Source organism: Strix aluco, chromosome 2 (genome assembly GCF_031877795.1).
Source record: "Strix aluco isolate bStrAlu1 chromosome 2, bStrAlu1.hap1, whole genome shotgun sequence".
Taxonomy (NCBI): domain Eukaryota; kingdom Metazoa; phylum Chordata; class Aves; order Strigiformes; family Strigidae; genus Strix; species Strix aluco.
Window position 1 is genome coordinate 128,916,496 of NC_133932.1, and position 18,955 is coordinate 128,935,450.

Here is an 18,955-nt window from a genome sequence, read left to right on the forward strand (position 1 = left end):
TGGGTGAGGGTCCGTCTCCTAGTCGAGGCCCTCAGGGGGGTGACCGCCTTCCCCAGCGGGGAGCATGCCCCACCTCCGCCGGAGCTGCGACCTACAGACACAACCCGGCCTTCCCCCACCCCCGACGACCCGCAGCCCAGCCCAGGCCCCACGGCGGGGGCAGGCGCGGAGGACCGGCCCCTCCCGGCGCGGCGCGGCGGTCCCGGGGCGGTCCCGGGCCCGGGGGCGGGGAGGCGGCGGGGCGGGGAGGCCGCGGCGCCCGGGCCCATTTCAGCAGCGGCGGCGGCGGGCGGCGGGAGCGGCGCCATGGCTGGGCGGGCGCTGTGGGCCGCGGCGCTGGTGCTGCTGGCGGCGCTGCCCGCGGCGGTGCGGGCCGACACGCCGGCCAACTGCTCCTTCGCCGAGCTGCTGGGCGACTGGGAGCTCCGCGTCTGGCGGGGCGGCGGCCGCCACGGCAACTGCTCCCAGGCGGGTGAGACCGCGGCGGCTCGGCCCCGATCCCGTCCCGCTTCCCCGGGGCCCGCGGAGTCCCGGGGTCGGCCCGCCCGCGCAGAGGGTGGGGGGTCAGGTGTCCCTGGGGGGAGCAGCAGGGCGGGGGGGAGCGGCCGTGAGGCCCTAAAACCGGAGCGGGCGGCGGCGAAGAGGGTTCCTGGCTCGGCCGTGGCGGCCCTCCCGCACCTGCGGGTCGGCCCGTGCTGCCGGCTTCGTGCGGAGCAACCTGCCAGGTTTAAGGCAGAGAAAGCTTAATCTGAATTAAGCAGCTTGAAACACTCCCGTTAGTCTGGCTCTGGGTGGCCACTGCGGGCAGCCCTGTTATTCTTCCACTTAGGGTTTTTTTTGGGTTTTTTTGTTTGTTTCGATTTGGGCTGAACTAGGCCTCGTCATGAGCACCACTGGCTCATGCTGGCTCACGTCTTCCTCCCTCGCAGCCCGCTGGTACCTTCCGTCCCAGCTCAGCTCAGCCTGCCCTCAAAGCGGCTGATCCCGGCAGCAAAGCGCAGCTTTGCGTTTGGGTGACACCTGTCCAGCTCCCAGCTGGTCAGCGGCGGTGGGTTTGCTGCCGAGGGAGCCTGATGGCATCAGGAGAAATAGAAATAGCACTTCCCTTGAGGGGGTAATAATAGCATGGAGTTATGATTTGATTATTGTATGTCAGTATTACTTTTAAAATAGTTGATACTTTGCATTTTTTTAAATCATTTGCTTTTTGATCAGCTGAGGCAAGTGGCAGGTTGGAGCAGTGAAGGCGAGGCCAGTGATGGAGGGAGCACTGGTGTGAAGAGCTGGGGTGGCTGAAACCTGATCCCAGATGTTTTAGGGGAAGATCTGTCATTGCAGACACAGTGCCTGAGTGACAAAGCATCCTGTGTAGGTGTATAGCAAGTTATGTTTCAATAAGATGATGTTTCCCAGTAGCAGCTGTTTGGTGCTGCTACTGTTGGTAATTAAATGTGCAAATACTGTCTAGTAGTGGAAAGAATGAGCATGTAGACTGACAGGTAAGTGAAGTCCCCGAAGTGTGTTTGCTTGATGCCTTTTTGTAGAAGACTATTCAACAAGTGTATTTTAGCATCTTTTGGAATAAAATAAATAAAAACATTCTTGGTTCTAATTTTTTTTACTTTTTCCACACAGTAATCATGTAATAATGTTTGTATTTCTTGCAGGGCCTGTGGAAAAAAAGGTGCTTGTTAGTCTTCAGAAGTTAGATGTGGCTCAGGATAGTCTGGGCAACTACGGTTTCTTCACTTTGATTTACAATCAAGGCTTTGAAATTGTGATAAATGACTACAAGTGGTTTGCATTTTTTAAGGTGAGTTAACTTGGTGTGTTCTGTGTCACTGACTGTTGCTAAAATAGCCTGTAGTTAGGCTTCTCTTTAGTGCCCAAGTTCCACGGTGGGGCGGTTGGAACACTTGGTTATCTTTGGCTCTATTACCAGATACATAACTTTTTTTTTTTTAATGTAAGGAAAGAGTTATCAGTAGCTGGGTAAGGAGGAGAGGGAGGGAAAAGGTATTTATATTCCACACTGGGCATTATCTGAAAAATCTTTTATAGATGCTGCTGGTTTCCTTTCTGGGGATGCTTAAAGGCATTGAAGGCCTTCATAAAGCTAACTCTCCCTGTAGCCTGGAATTTTCTTTCAGTTTTTTTCCTGATACTAAGGACCCAAGTGAAATAGCAAGCATCGTTTCTTTTATCATTCATTACAGATGTTCTCAAATGCATGAAAACCTTAGAAAGGCCATCTGCTTTCCTTTCTGGACGATTTCTATGATCTTTCAATTTTGTTTCAGAATGTTACTTTAATGTCTAAGGATTCTGCTGCCTATAATTGTTCTTTTGGGGTAATATTGTTTTCTCCATTCAATGTTAATGACTTCAGATCAAGCTGAAAACAGTGCTGGTAGGCAGGGCTTAGACAGGGGAAGACTCACTTACTGAGGAGCACTCTGCTGCTGTCCTGGTGAGTGGCATTATGAATCTGGAGGGTGTCTTGAAGCAGTCTCTCCAGAATGACTTTACTACCTGGGAGATAGATGTTTTGTGCATTAAGACTGCTCAGATGGTGAGTGTAGCCCTTGGCAGGAGCAATGAGCAATGAACATGTTTCTTGGATGTTTCAGAAAGCATGATCTTGTGTCTGGCTTCGGGTGAGCCAATAGTAAACACCCAGGCCTTGTCCAAGCAAAAAATCTCTGAACCTTGGCTAGTAGTAATGAGGGTAAAGTTACTTCTGCTTTAAATTGTCTTTCTGGGAGCTTAATAGGTAAAGCAAAAGATGCGTATATAATAATATATCAATAAGGAATTCATTCACTGCTTCCCACCAGCAGGCAGGTGTTTAGTGATTTCCAGGAAAGCAGGGCTTCATCACATGTAACTGTTACTTAGGAAGGCGGACACCATAACTCTGAATGTCCCCCTTTTTATCTTCTTTGCCCAGCTTCTATTGCTGAACATGGTGTTGTATGGGATGGAATATCCCTTTGGTCAGTTGGGGTCAGCTGTCCCAGCTGTGTCCCCTCCCAAGTTCTTTTGCATCCTCAGCCTGCTCGCTGGTGGGGCAGTGTAAGAAGCAGATGAGGTCTTGATGCTGTGTATGCACTGCTCAGCGATAACTAAAACATCCCTGTTTTATCAACACTATTGTCATCACAAATCCAAAACATGGCACTGTATGAGCTACTATAAATAAAATTAACTCTCTGCCAAAACTACTGCACTCTTATAACTGTGAACTTTTGAAATAAGAATGCTTCTGCGTAAGACATAAGTCTTATACCTGAGCAAAAGCAAAGTGTGAGAGAGAAATACCTGATGATATTCTCTCATCTGTATAAGGTAGTGACACGAAATTGCCAATGTAGTTCATACAGCAAAAAAACTACAGACACTGAAGTACTCTAACTGGGCAGAATTACTCTGAAACATCTCAGGCAGAGGCACCTCTGTGAGCTTCCCTGAAGTGGGAGGGCCAGCCTCAAAACTGACAGGAATTGCTGCTTCCTTGAGGGCAGAGAAGTATGTTGTGGTATTGTCCATGAATTCAGGCTTGAGATGTCCTCTCTGGCAGGTGGAATTCAGCAGTCATTACTGGACTTGGTGGACTCATCTGAGGAGGAATATAGTTGAACTAGTGGACTGGGAATCCTTAGGCTGATATTTTGCACTGAAATGCAGAGTTGCTTTACAAGCCAGTATGGTGAGCAGTTGAAACAAGTGTTGATTATCAAACTGATTCTTCAGTGTGAGGAATTTAATCACAGAAACAGTGAGTGGCCTGCTCTGGAAAGTGAATGGAGCCGTTAGGCACCAATTTGATGAGAGTTGAGAGTCACTGAAGGCTCTACTGCTGCTGTCTATACTTTGTGAAATACATCCCTGTGAGATGTAAGTGACTGATAAGTACTCATCTCCCATATTCCTCTGTGCTTATGAAAACATAAGTGCATTACTTTGCAAGAGTACTCTTAAACAATATCTCAAAACTGAGTTACAGAATAATTTAGGCTGGAAGGAACTTCTGGAGGTCATCTGATCCAACCTTCTGCTCAAAAGAAAATAAGCCAAATATACAGTAGCAGTGCACAATAGCTTGTGTTTCACAGTCATGAATATGTCTTAGCCCTTTGTAGGCAAATGGATTAATTGTTAGTTTTGCAGTTGCATTTAGTATTGAGAAATAGCAAGCTTGTTTGGCTCATTGTTCAGTAGTAAGGACTCTATTGGCAAGACATGCTTAAATTAAAGGCTTCTTTCCTTAAATATTATAGAGAGGATTAGAGCCCAATTCAGTTACCCTCTGTAATTTTGCAGCTGTAAAGGAAACAACAGATTACTGAGATGCAAGTATAATGGCTGAAAAGCATGAGGAAATGGCATAGCACTTGGTAAATGCATTTTTTGCTGCAGGCAACTATTTGACTTTGTTAGACAACAACTTGCAGTACTGTCTATCTGCAAAACTGTTATTTCACAACCACCAGTAGGAACTTGGGGGGACGAAGTGGTTCCTTATGAACTACTTGATGTTGTGACATATTTAGATGTGCATATCTGTTTGCTTTTAATCTGGTAAATACTGCATTACATATGAAATGGAAATACAAAATATCTAGTCTTGGTATAAAGTGAAAATGTGTTTTCTTCTATCAAATGCAGTTAATGCTCTTTTACGACCTATTCTATCATCTTCTACTGTAGAGCTTCTAAGGGACAAGTAATATACGCTGCTCAGTGCATGTTTCAGAGGGTTTTGAAGAATGATTGTGTATTGTTTAAAATACTTATACTGTTTGCACCTAAAAGTAATGTAAACATAGCAGACTTTACTTACTTAGTGTTGGTCATAATGTAGAAGCCCTTGGAGTAAAATAGAGTAGACTAGAATGCTAATGGGCGATGGCCTGCCTCCCTGGAAATGCAGCAAGAGGAAAGCATAAAAGCAATCTCTTAGAATATTGCTTAGCCTTGATTGCTATTGAGAATGTGGAAAGTCATTAGACAAGGTCCCTTTGGAATTAATGGAAAGGAAGAATTTACTGGCAGTCTCTTGCTTTACAGCAAGAAGGTACAGAACTAATATGTTTAATACGGAGTAATTTACTATTGTTTTTACTACTTGGTAAAATTCCTTAGTTTCCCTCTGGAATAACCTCCCAGTGTGAACACTGTTCTGGAGTTACCACTTGATTGTGGAATAACTTTTTGGTTCATGGAGCAGCCATTACACAGAAAGCCTTGCACATCTACTTCCATGGCTTCAGGTTTGGGCTTGTCAGGAAAGTATTCATTGCTTAAAGACCACTCATAAATTTCAGGTTCTGTTTATGTTGCACTAAAGATAAATTATGTGGCTAAAACACTATCATGGTTACAGGGCAAATAAAGCATCCTGATTTACCTACTATGATGTTTAACACTTTCCTCATATTATGCCATTGAACAGAGGATGGAGTTGCTAGGCAAAATGAACAGCAGTATTTAAGCCAATACAGTACTTCATGTGTTTCAAGCATAGAAATGCAACTGATGCTAGTTGAACTTCCAGTGTGTTTTTGCTTAATGTTAAAGAATGAAGCTATTAATTACTAATAAGAATGCTGTGGGCTTGTCTAAATGGTGACTTTATCAGAGCTCCTGTACTGTGTGGATGTAGACATGGCCCGTTTGATGATGCATTTCACTGAGTTTTTAATAGCCTCTTGTTCCTTGGCTTACTAAACAAGACGCCCACTAAAATTTTTGTAGGGCCTCACTGCCTTTACAAGTTACTTGTTATTGTGTCTGGGGGCTGTGGGGGAATGACTTTCTACACCAAAGTAGTGGATTGGGTGAGCTTATCAATGTATTTTTTTCTCAGTTTGCTTTAGTAGCTTAAGTAAAGAAGCTCTAACCGTTTATTTCTAACCATTGCTGTACATAGACTTGTCCCTTAAGGTTTGTCAAGTTAAATGCATCATCCTACTGCATTCTTGAATTCTGCTTCTCACCAGTTATAGTTACTCTGCCTGGTGGTTTTTTGCAGCACAAAATAACTTGTTTGTTTTATGGGAATGCTCTTGTTCCTTATTTAATGTGTGCTGCTGAAATGTCCCTGTACTGAACTTGGATGTGCTGTTAGTGTGCTCACTCTCGGCAGAAGCTTGAGCATGTGCTCCTGCTGGATGATATAAGAATTCTGTAGGACTATGCAAGATATAAGGCTTTAAAGATTTTTTTTTTTCCAAGGAATAGCAAAAGAAATAGGAACAGCGTAGTGTAAAAAGCTGGAGTGAGGCTGAAAGTTGAGGCTAACTTGTTTCAATTATTTGGTATCTTTGTAACATTTAATGTAACAGTCTGATAAGGTTCTCACTGCTTGTGCCTTAAGCTAAGTGGTACTAAGTGGTACCACTTCTGACTTTTGAGATGTCATCTAGCAAAAATCAGCAGTCTGGCATTTTTTCATATTAAAACATTAGTGCTACTTTAGCAAAAAAAAAAATAGATTACAGGATCTTCCACTACTATGTTATTAATCTTTTCCAGACTGACCTGGTGATATCTTTGTCACGTCTCTTCCCCAGTGCCCCCAAATTTGGTTAAAACGAAGGACTTCCCTTCTGAAATAATCAGCCTAGACAAGTGACAGTAGTTAATGTTTAAATTTTAGAATTAAAAAATCGGAATGCATTTTATTCCATGTTGCTAAAATAAGTGTTAGAGTTCTTAATGCTATTTAATCATCCTGCAAATCCATTGAAAGTTAATTTCTGACCTGTCTTAGTTGGGCTTCCTTAACTGTGTGCAACTGCTGCTTCCCTAAAGCATAAATCTGAAAGCATAAATCTCTGAATTGCAGAGTGTTCCCTAGAGGAAAGAAAATGCATCTGTAGCTGATATTTGCTTGTATTTTATATCAAGTAGCAAGATGCAGTCCTTTGTTCTGATAATACTATCTTCTGTATTTTCATACAGTAGGGCATCTACAAGTCTGCAATCCTGTTATAATTAAGAATGTAAAATGCCTAGGCACACTTTTAAATTTGACAAATGAGTGGTAAGTCTTTCCACCAGGCTTAATGTATAGGGTAGTCCTGCCTCCTGGAAGTCAAATTGGCTTATTGCCTGAACATTGCTTAAACTGAGAACAATAGATGTAAAAGAGGATGAGATGGCAGGTTGTGTATGTAGCACTGATGAATCCTTGTTAAAATGCTGTGTCCAATAAGGTTTCTGTCCTTTCTTGCTTTCCTCTTAGGGAGATGAAAAACTTAAAGAATGTGTTAAACAATTGCATTTTTTTTACCAGGACTAGAATTGAACATGCAATTAGATTATGTACTGATGACCAACACAGGAAAAACTTTAGTAAAAGTATAGTGTACCAAAAAGCTCATCTACGTTCAGGTATCTAATAGCAAGCCTTGAAATTTAGGTACATAAAGACTTTCAAGGTTAATGTTGGAGCTACTTGGCTAAATTCTGACATTAGGCAAAGGCGCAGGAGTTGTCAGTCTTGATAAAAAATATGCATTTGAACTAGAATTAAAGCTTAATGTTTTCAAACCTCAGAATCTGAACTGTGAATAAAGTTTGGGTGCCTTTCTACAGGAGTGGTTCCAGATTGGTCAGATCACTAGATGGAGATTACTTAATGCTGCAGACATAAGCATTGACTGATGAAATTATCACATGTGTCATGGCTGCAGTGGTCTTTTATTAACTCAAAGTGAAAACCATCTTAAGTCTGTAGAGGAAGTGAATGTAGCAGTTGTCTGGCAGTTCCTGGTGGTCACAGCTGTGTGGCAGCTGTCCTCCATGAAGGATGCTTCTCTGAGTTCTGCAGATGTGCTGGGTACTGTGCTGACAGCTTTGGTTGGGTCTGGCGCTGTAATTTGCATCTGCCTGAGTCAATGGTTGTTCATGCAATGGTGCCATGCCCCTGTATGACTGTTGATTGGGCAGGCATACTCACAGTAGGTCCTCTAAAACTGGTACAGTTAGATTTGCTAGATCTAATCTGTCAGAGTCCATCTCTGGTCACAATAAGAAATGTTGCATGTGGTTTTAGAATGAAATACTGATTTGACAGTGTATGTTACGGCAGTAAGCAGTGGGTGTCATTGTCATGGCATTGATGACTTTGCTATCCCATTTTATTTCCTCTAGCATGTGGCCCATTGGGGAGTTAACTAGCCTGTAGAAGTAATATAAGTATTGGGTTTTTTAAAGGTTTCTCCACCACTGCTCTACATCAGTGGCTCTCAATATTAGCCAGAGGGGAAAAAAAACAAATTGAAACATTATGGGTATATTTTAATTTCCTAGCTGAAAATGGCTCTTGGAGTTCAATTCCCTTATATGTCACTGATTGGCTATGGTCTCAAAGTCTCCATGTCCCCTTTTTAAAGACAGTTCAGTAGTAGTTTACAGTCTGACTACAAAAAGGTAGCTACAGAGGACTTGAACTGCTTAATTTTAGGCTTCTACACAGACTGTCTGAAATTGGTTTCTATCTCCTGTGTATCTTGAAGCATTGCCACTGTTCCCTCACCTCCTTCCTAGTTTTGCTGATATGTTTTAACTGAAAGAACAGCATAAGAAACTTGTTAAATTCACTTCCCCGGAAGATAAGCTGCACAAATGGTGTTATCTGTTACTCTGGTTATCTATATACATCTTTAAAAAGAGCAATAAATTTAATATCTAGAAAAAGGGATTTCTAGGACAAAAAAAAAGGGAAGTTGTTTTAATTTTTTAGTTAGCAGATAACTCAGTACCTTTTTTCCCATGAAGACGGCCCAAATCTGTTCTACTTGTTTTGATTCAATGTAATTCTCCATTCTAGGCAGGATCTGCATCTGACTGTTGCAGGAATCTGGCCTGTTCTTAAATAATCTTCAAGAATTCAGATTAAAGGCATATACTTATCAAGAATGGTTGTGCTTGGTCTTATTTTAATCTGTGGCAGCTTTTAGATGGAGAAGACAGGTAGGTATTAATTTACACTATCATGTAGAGCCAAATAAAGGACTCACAGTAATTTACCGATGTAAAGCCAGTAACTTGTTGCTTTTGGTAGTGTCTGGATTTCTAGCAATGCTGTTGTGAAGACAGTATTTCTCAAGAGTCATCTCTGAACCTTGCCCTTAGTATTTGGCCAAGTGTAGTTATTTCCCATATGGCACAACCCTGCACGGTAAGATAGGATGAATAGAACAAGGTAACAGCTCAGCCTCCTAGTGCCCCCATCCTGCTCTGGTCAGCAAACATGTTTGCCTTGCTGGACAAGCAAGGCTGTAGATGTGATTGATGCCTCTGCAACCTCTGAACTGGGGACAAAGCAAATTCCCATTGTTCTAAAACAGTTAGAGGATTAACCTTTTAATTTTATCCCTCTGATAAGACTTAATTATTTCATTGTGTTCTTCAGATTTCCCACAGAGCACTGACATAGTCACAAACCTCTCAGTCTCTTTATTTGAGGCATTTCAATCACTGTAAGCCACCACCTTCTTCAGTGAAGAGTGAGTGAGCAAGCATTTTGTTGAATCACAGCTACAAAATCTCTGTACCATTGTACATGTGCAACTTGAATGGGATGGGATTTAATAAAGTATTCTTGGACTAGAAAACTTGGACTCTGATTGTGTGATTTAGAAGAGTGAAGTTAAAGGTTTTGTTGCATGGGGCTTTCAGGCTCCTGTGTAGCTTAATACAAAATAAACTTTAACCTTAAGAGATGAATAAAGATCTCCATAAAGATCTTTCCCCCGCCTCCTGCCACTGGGACATTCTACTGTCAAAGAATTGCTAATCCAGGAAACTTGTGCAGCTGGGGAGAGTTTGTGCTAACTGTTGTATGAAGACACATTTTACTGAATAGATTAACTTATTACTCCTTTTCAGTGGTAAAATGAAGACTTGTGTGACTGAATAAGGAAGTATTAGGACTTGGGACTTGAGGCTTTAGTAACACTCCCCTCACTGCCAACTTCAAATGAGTTGCTCTCAATGGATCATCATTTCTTATTGTCTCATTTTGATAGTTAAGGTGAAACTGTTTCTTGATGCTCTTCCAGCACAGCGCAAACTTAAAGCAGTTGCAGGAAGTCTCATCTTTGGTTCTGACTTTTAAAACAGAAATGCTGTAGTTTTCCCTGAGAGGTTACTGGGTGAGAAACTTGCCATCCTCCCTGTGTTTACTTTTCATGCTGCTGTGTTAGTTTCTCAAACTTTTTCAGGCTCAGGGTTGGTTTGTTTGACTAGTCACATATTTGGTGCAAGAAGCTACAGGGCCTTGAAGAAAAGGACAAGTAATAAGGGGTCTTTTACATTTTGCCTAGAAAGTAACTGTTGGACCCAAGCAATTAGCACCTGTTAGTTGATACTGATACTAATGCATGCTTTGTTGCTAAAAGTGAAAGTCACAACCTGCTTATCAAATTGCTAGAGGAGGACAAAGAATCATTCCCTTTCATCTGCTTAACCTTTTCTTGATGCTTCTTTGTCTTGAAATCAAACATGATACTGATTGATCTGGAATATACATTTGGACACTTCCTCTGAAACACAGGCAAGAAACAGCTGGGTGGGTAGGGAGTACTGCTGTGCTAACATATGCATCTACTCAACACAAGCATAACCTCTTCACATTACAGTACAAAAAGGAAGGCCAGAATGTAACCAGCTACTGTAATGAGACTCTACCAGGATGGGTACACGATGTACTTGGCCACAACTGGGCTTGTTTCAGCGGACGGAAGATTTCTTCATCTCCCTCAGATGTTCACATAAATGAGCTACCTCTCCAGAAGCCCAGGGGAAGGTAAACAACAGATAAGTAACCTTTTACTGGAATAAAATGTTTGGTAACTGCTTCAGGTTTCGGCTAAAACCATATGGACCAATTCTGTGACTGAGGGCGAAGTTAAAGCCAGTGATCATGTCGGGAATAAACGTGAGTGCACAAAGATGAGGGAGGATGTGCCAGTTGCATCACACAGATGCTCCTTCACTCTGAAGGCCAATTACAAAACTGGCATGTCTAAAGGTGATGATTGTATCATTCTACTTAGTCTGTCTCAAACTTCAGAAACCTTGCCTTGATCCAATAATTGCATGTTTCTTAACCTACCAGGAGACTCTTCGAGAGTTAGAGAGTCTTTTCCATATTCAGTTTAGAGAACACTTTTTAAATTTTCAATCCCAGTCTTTCTCTTACGGTTTATTTGGTTGCTTTTGTTTGCAGACTTTCAAGCAGACGTTATGTGCACAACTTTGACTTTGTAAATGCTATCAATGCCCACCAGAAGTCCTGGAGAGCAGCAAGATACAAGGAGTATGAGAACTTTGCCCTGGAAGAACTAACTAGAAGAGCTGGGGGTGTCTATTCCAGAGCTCCAAGGTACTACGGCCTTTTGTTTTGCCATAAACCCCACTGCTGCAAAGAATCTGCTTACATTTGTCCTGGCTCTTCCTGACTGTGTTTTGGCTTGTAGTTCAGATGTTTAATCAAGTTTCAAGGCTTTCCAGCTCATTTTCATGGACTGCCAATATATTTGAATGATTATTCCGAGCATCTGTTGTCTCAAGCACTTGAGACAAATAGGGCCATCTACACTTTATTCTTGTCCAGTAACTTGCTGCTGAACTTATGTTCAGGGAAGAAGTGGGGACAGTCTCAGTTGTCACTCTCCTGTCTACCCATCAGCTGCTTGCCATAGTCATGAGCTTCTGCTTGACCATCTTCCTGGTTCTGCTAGTTCATAATTGCAGTTCACAAGCAGTGAACATCATTCTGCTATTAAATGTGAATAATATTTTCTGAGGGCATTCCCTGGTTACTTTGATAATTTGCCATGCCTGCAACTAGAGTCCACTCTAACAGGAGCAGAGTGAAGAGCATGAAGTAGAGTGCCTTCAGGGTCTTGCAGATCACATGGCAGAGAATGGTAATGGGGATGGACACATGGTCCTCTTAATTTGAGGACTAGAGTTCTTTTGATCTGAAGTTTCCCTTCCTTACAGCTGTTTTACCTTCTTTGTATCTCTGTTTTTTCTACTCTGATACTACTGTGGGTAGGAAAGCTACTCACTTTTCCAAGCCATGGCAATTGTATGTTTTTAGAAGGTTCTACAACGCAATAAAAATTGATTTGTGTGGGAGTATCATGCAGATTATCATGGTTCCATCCTATAGATGGAAGTCTCCTTGTAGATGGTTTTAAATATAGTAACCTGTTTGGAAGCTCTCTTGCACCCACCATGCAGTGCCATGACAGTATTTTGCTGGCCCTCTTATGCTTTTAGAACAGATTTCCGGGTCTGGTGTTTGTGAATGGGACTTGATGTGTGATTTATGGGACAAGCATCAGGTGTGAAAGCTGAGTGCAGGAAGCTCTTGACTGACTGATATATGAGCATCACTTGGCTGCAAGTGGTAAATGAGGGCAAGTAACATCCAATACTTCTTCAATAGTCATGGTAAAAACTTGCCCTAGGGAAGTCTGCAGGGCAAGTGGGACTGCAGTTATTGAAGTGTTGGTGTCAGCCATGTCTGTCTGCAGTTAAATAGTCTGTTGGTGCTGTCAGTGCATGCTGCCTTCTGCAGTCAGGTATTCTGGACACCTTGTGATGGCAAAGGTGTGAAATTGCAGTTGTAGAGCTACATTGCTACAGTCACTGAGAGTTACTTCAGCACTTCAGATTGGTTCAAAAGTATTTGACCTCACCAGTTTGTGGATACTTCATAATATAGTTCCCTCAGGGAGGGATTTGAGTAGGTCTTGCATCCTGCTGAAACTAATCTCTTGAGACTGACACCCACTCAGCTTAGATGGAGACTATTTCAATTGCTTAGTGTGAAGTGCGTGCAACTAGTAGAAGCCAGAAGATGACAACAGAGCGTTATGTGATTGTTTCCTTGCTTAGAGTGTGAAATGTTACTCAAAAGCATTTTCTCTTTAGACCAAAGCCTGCACCTCTAACACCCGAGTTACTCAAAAAAGTTTCAAGCTTGCCAGAATCCTGGGACTGGAGAAATGTGAGTGGTGTCAATTATGTCAGCCCTGTTCGGAATCAAGGTAAAAAAAAAGAAAAAAATCAAAACTGAATGAAATGCTGTAGAGCTCCTTTGCTGTGCTTTGTAATTTGCTGCTAACAAGAAGGTTTTGCCTAGTCTTGCAGCTGATAAAGCTGATCACACCTTTACTATGAATGACCTGTGGAAACTGGGTGGAATCCTGGCTGACAACACTGTGCCAAAATAGGTGGTGGTATTGGCTTACCCAAACAAAAGTGTGTCTGGCTGGAGTGAAAGCCAATGACCACAGTGCCCTGCATAAAGACAGCTGTCAAATTTTGTCCAAGCAGTCTCAGTCACAGTTTTCTGCACACTGACAGAACTGATGTACATTTAATTCTTTCCCTAATTCCTGTGGCAAATTGTCATGCAGCTTTAGTGAATAAACCCATGAAAATTGTTTATACTGCCTCCAACTCTTATCACCCTGATAACTGTAGGAGTTACTTAAATGGCTAGTTGCAAGTTAGTGTGAAAAGTGTGGACACTGATAGATACAGAATATTTGTGAAAGCCTTTTTTTTTTAGTTTGCCACTGTGATAAGGAAGTATTTAGCTCAAAGTATAGACCTAAAGGGATACCATTCTGGTATATGTTGATTCTATAGAGAATGCTTTTATAGCACTGTGGTCTGAGATGCCTGAATTAGATGGTTACATACTGGAGCCAGGCATTGTCTCAGTTAATGTGTCCCTTCCCTGCTCTACCATTTCCAAATAAGCTTGGATCTACTGGTAGCTATCTGGTTGCAACTTTAAGGGGAAGGAAGCATAACATTAGCATGGTGGGGAGGGGATGGCTTAGATCACTGGTCCCTCATTTATGGCTTAGTTCTTCTGCCAGATTCTGCCACCTGGACTCCTGGTAGCAGAAGCATAGGAAGACTTGTGGGAGTTCTAGCTCCCAAGCTGACACATGGCATCACTGAAAGACGGCAACAGGAAACGATAGTCCAATGAGTCCTGTACATTCTGCTGGTGTGAACTGTGACTATACCAAGGGCTCTTTTACCTTCCAAACAGTTGAACACTTGGTCCCAAACTTACCCTTTCCACATCATGTTACTTCAAAGTTCCTGTAAATGAGAACTAGTCTGTTGCTTCCAATAATAAAGCTGCCTACACTTTTCCTGTAATCTAAGAATCCATGCTGAGTATGTTAAATGTCTGTGAAATATGCATTCTGTTCCATTAAATTAGAATTTTAGCTTTTAGGCTTTAAAAAAAAAAAACCACCACAATATAAAACATCCAAAAGATGACCTTGTGCAAAATAGTGCTGACATACAAATCAAGTCTTGGTTATGGTAGCTTGTATGATTTTCTGAGGCACTGGATATCAATGCTTCATTACAATGATGGTATTAGAAAGTCTTAGTTGTATATCATTAAGATTATTAGATGAATAATTAGAAAATGCTGTGGGGGGAAAAGGCTGCAAGCAGTAAGATGCAAGTTGTCTGGCCCATGCAGAGAGAACTGCATGAATTATAAGAGCTGGTTTCCCATATCTCACATGCTTGTGGAGTCACTGCTCTTTACCTAAGGATGAAAAAATACACCATCTGAAGTGGACAAGAATCAAAAGGGAAGCGTGCATTCTCTGTGGGATATACCTTGAGACATGGCAGGCTTCATGCAAGTGCAGTTGTCTTGGACTGTAATATCTACTGCCAGAATGTTAGGATCCCTGTTAGCTTTTCTTATAGTCAAGAAAGTAAAGGTTGAGTTCTTGGGTTGTTCATAGAGCAGTAACTGCATCTTTGAGCCAAGAGATGTCATCTTTGAAGACAGCCCTGTTGTTGCTTGTTATCAACTTTATGGGGGGAGAAGGAGAAGAGGGGAACCCACAGATTTTGTTAGCCTTAGAGTGCAGTTTCAATTTCTTGCTGACTTCTTTCTGCAAGCTTTTGCTGCAGTTTGAAGTAGGTGAAAAGCCTGGTCAGGTGATTCTTCATGAGATGTGTTGTGTCCCTTCCCCACTCCTCATAATTTAACAGCCCTTTGCAGTAGAGTGAGTGGAATGTGATGTGGCTGAAGCTTTAATTGACTCTGGAAGAGAATTTGTGGGAGGTCTCAGAAAAGCCACTACTCTTGCAGCTGTGTTGGCTCCCTGCTGATATAGTGTGATTGTCATGCTATGGGCCTCACAAGTACCACAGTGGTAGCAGGGAAGAAATTTAGCAACCACCCCAACGGACTCCAGTCTGAAATGGTGTCGTTAATTGTATTTTTTACATTTTTGCACACAAAATGCAACAAAGTGTTTTGCAGCATGGCCCATCTCTGATGCTGTGAGTGTACAATGAGTGGGAGGCACCTTTCACTGCTTCAGTTTGCCCTGCTGGGCAAAGAGCATTCATGTTCAGGCTGATTTTGCCCCTTCTCTTCAGAGATATGTCTAAGTGAGTGAAGGTGCAATTTCACAAAGTCTTGCTTTTGTAATAGCTCTGCTTTTATACACCTACACAGTTCAGGAGAAAGTATTTTGTTTTGTTCCTCAAGCCTCCCTCCTTTTCATAGCTCTGCAATATTTGACTTTCCTGCTGTCAGGAAACAAAAGGAAATCAGGCACCTTGGTGACAATCAGTAGATAAAATAGGACCTCATCCAAGTAATTGTCCTTCCCTGTAATGCTTGTCATTCCACTTCCAAAGGTTTTTAATATGTTACAGGAAGCTCCTAGGGAGTGAAGAGGCCTAAAACTAGAAGAAATACTAAATTTTGATGCAAAAAGTAAGGAGACTTAACTCTTTGTCAGGAAACAGAAGGGAAATTAAGGTGCCTCTGAAAAGCCGGTGTAAAAATTACATGCCCTTGGGAAGCAAGGGGAGCTGGGATTAATCCACTAGGTCAAACCTGCTATTTATACTACTAGACTTTCAAAAGTCAGTTATTTTAGGGGTAGCTCTAGAGGTGGAATATTTTTTCAATTGGAAATTGCGGCATTAAATCCATTGATAGGTTGAAATAAATCTAGAACAATACTGTTAGCATTCACTTAAAATAGTTCATTGCCCCCCTTAGCATATGTGTTCCATAAAGGGTTATAGTCTGAGGCAGTAGGTCATGAGCCTTTTTGGCCCTGCTAATGTGGTCCCTGTAGCTTCATTCTGAAGGAACATCATAGTTCTTAAATGATACTGCTGGAAAACACTGAAGATTAACATATTGTCTCTTATTCTTGAATTGAATAAGCTCAGTATTCCTTCAGAAGTAGTTAAAACTATGGTTTTTTTGAATTGGGTGCTTAAAAGCTAAATGTATGTTTAAAGTTTTTGCTCTATTAATGTTCAGCTTGGTAGGTTTTGACTCTTCTCAGCGGACTCTTTGCAATAGTTGTACCTGAATGCAGGTGACTTGCCTTGTTTATGTTACTGACTGCTCTTCATGGTTCGTTCTTCTCCTCTGCTCAGGCTCATGTGGCAGCTGTTACGCATTTTCTTCCATGGGCATGCTGGAAGCAAGAATACGTATCCTCACAAACAACACTCAGAAACCGATCTTTAGTCCCCAGCAGGTTGTGTCTTGCAGCCAGTATTCTCAGGGTAAGTACACTGGTGTGTACAGAGATAACTTTCAGTAACAATAATGCTGCAGAAGGAGACTGTATATTAAAGCTTCAATGCCTTCCTCATCACCCATGATTTATTTTTTTCATAAAGTATCTGACAAGCTTCTTGTTTCGAAAGAGTGCAGAAAATATTCTAGAGTTGGCAACCCACCTTACTGTAGGGCCTCATGCTCAGGATGTTACTGGATTTTAGGTAGATCTACCTGGGAAATGGGAAATGTCTAAGTAATAGGACTAAAAATATAGCTAAATTGCAATGCATGCCTAGAAAGAGTGGAACTGAGTATCCTCCCAAAAGCATATTCAGAGAGAGGAGGAGCATATGGGGAGGGGGAAATGAGCAAAAACAATGAGTGAAGCTTTCCAAAGGACAGTACCTGTGTTAGACAGGTCTTTTTACTTCATGTAACTAATGGCTCTTCATAATGGGGAGTGTCAGGAGCAATTGGATGAGATCGTAGTCTATGCATTAGTGTTCCCAGTATAGCTCCCACTGATGTGAACTTTGTCTTACATGTTTCAGAAAGCTAGCTATAGATAACTGGAATATTAGGTTTATCTGGGGTCACTGATGTTTTGTTCAATTCTGTATCTAAAAGTATTCCAAAAGATTTTGACTAGGAGAGTCTCCCACCTCAAATAACTCTCCAAGGGAATAAGCAGGGGTTTGGTTTTTTTTGTTTAGGTTGTGATGGTGGCTTCCCATATCTCATTGCTGGAAAGTATGTCCAAGACTTTGGTGTGGTGGAAGAGGACTGCTTCCCTTACACAGCCCAAGATTCTCCATGCACTTTCAAGCGCAGCTGTTACCACTACTACACTTCTGAGTACCACTATGTTGGTGGTTTCTATGGAGGCTGCAATGAAGCCCTGATGAAACTTGAGCTTGTTCTGCATGGGCCCATGGCTGTTGCCTTTGAGGTTTATAATGATTTCATGCTTTATAAAGAGGGGATCTACCATCACACTGGGCTGCAGGATGACTTCAATCCTTTTGAACTGACCAATCATGCTGTCTTGCTGGTGGGCTATGGTACAGACCCAAACAGTGGTGAGAAGTTTTGGATTGTGAAGAACAGCTGGGGCACCTCGTGGGGAGAAGATGGTTACTTCAGAATCCGCCGTGGCACTGATGAATGTGCAATTGAAAGCATTGCAGTGGCTGCAACTCCTATTCCAAAGTTATAAATGCAGAGGTCTTCATCCAGTGCCTTGTCCCCATCCATAAGAATGTACTGATTGTTAGAAACTATGGTTAAAATCTGTCCCCTGACTTAAACAGGGGAGCTTTAATGAAATTCTTCAGAACGGAGCAAACAGTTTCCCTAGGTGAGAGGAGGAACACTGTTAGCTCTGCTCTGTGCACTGAAGGCTTCCTCTTGAGCCTGGCAGTAGATCACCTAGAATGCAATGGCTGTTTTGGTAGTAGTGGTGATAGTTATTCATCACTGGATATGCATCTTCAGTCACCAGTTGCATTTTCTTCTGTGGACATTCTTGAACTTCAGATCTCAGAGGGAAGCATTTGCTATGATAATCTGTAACTACTCTGGAAGGACATGGTAGTGCCTTACTTCTCAGAAATCAGGAAGCCACTGCAATTTAGAATGTAAGTGTGTATTGGGGGGGATTGGGTAATTACACTGATTAAAACAAAATTTTAAAGCTTTAAGTGTCCTGCAAAAACTGCATGTCAAACCCTTATGAAAATAAAAACCAGTTCTACATTTCAGGCTGTTACTAAATGTTCCAGTTCTGGATTTTATTGCTGTGCTTTGCAATTGATCGTCTTGGAGTTCAATAAAAGTTACCCCACTCCAATAGGAGTTTGTACTTGTGGAAGTAGTTGGTTCTTTCTTTCAGTGACCTGTCTTACATTTTGAACTTCCTGTTAAGAACCTTTTACTTTAGCAGGATCTAAACTGGTGGGGAAGGACAATGAGAGGGGAAAGTAACTAGGAATGATCCAGCTGAGGCCAAGATTCTCACAGCAGCATCAGGCAAGGTTGTCCAGGAGTCTAGTAGTCCTTGCTGTGGCTATGGGACAAGTCGTTGAGTAAATTGGCTAATTCCCCAACGATCTCTCTGTTAATCTGTTGCCCTGTTCCTTTCAAATATACAATGTAGAAAAATAGAGTTAAGGGAGGGACTGTAACACTTGGAATTAACCATTTCTGTCAGGATTAAAGTCAGCTGCAACACAGGACCTGGTTAATGCAGCACTGGTCTTTACTGTTCTTCACATGAATAAATAGGAGTGACTTAGAGGTGAGTCCCAATTTCATGGGTAGAAGATGGCTTCTTTG

The 18,955-nt window shown here is 42.0% G+C and overlaps 1 protein-coding gene across 1 annotated transcript; it reads left to right on the forward strand.

The window, feature by feature from the left end:
* Positions 1-274: 274 nt before the first annotated feature.
* Positions 275-18,491, forward strand: CTSC (cathepsin C). Its single transcript, XM_074816305.1, has 7 exons — positions 275-472; positions 1,668-1,813; positions 10,653-10,819; positions 11,243-11,398; positions 12,961-13,076; positions 16,492-16,623; positions 17,335-18,491. Exons 1-7 carry the CDS (start codon positions 307-309, stop codon positions 17,835-17,837), a joined length of 1,386 nt encoding a protein of 461 aa, XP_074672406.1. The 5' UTR covers positions 275-306; the 3' UTR covers positions 17,838-18,491.
* Positions 18,492-18,955: the final 464 nt, after the last annotated feature.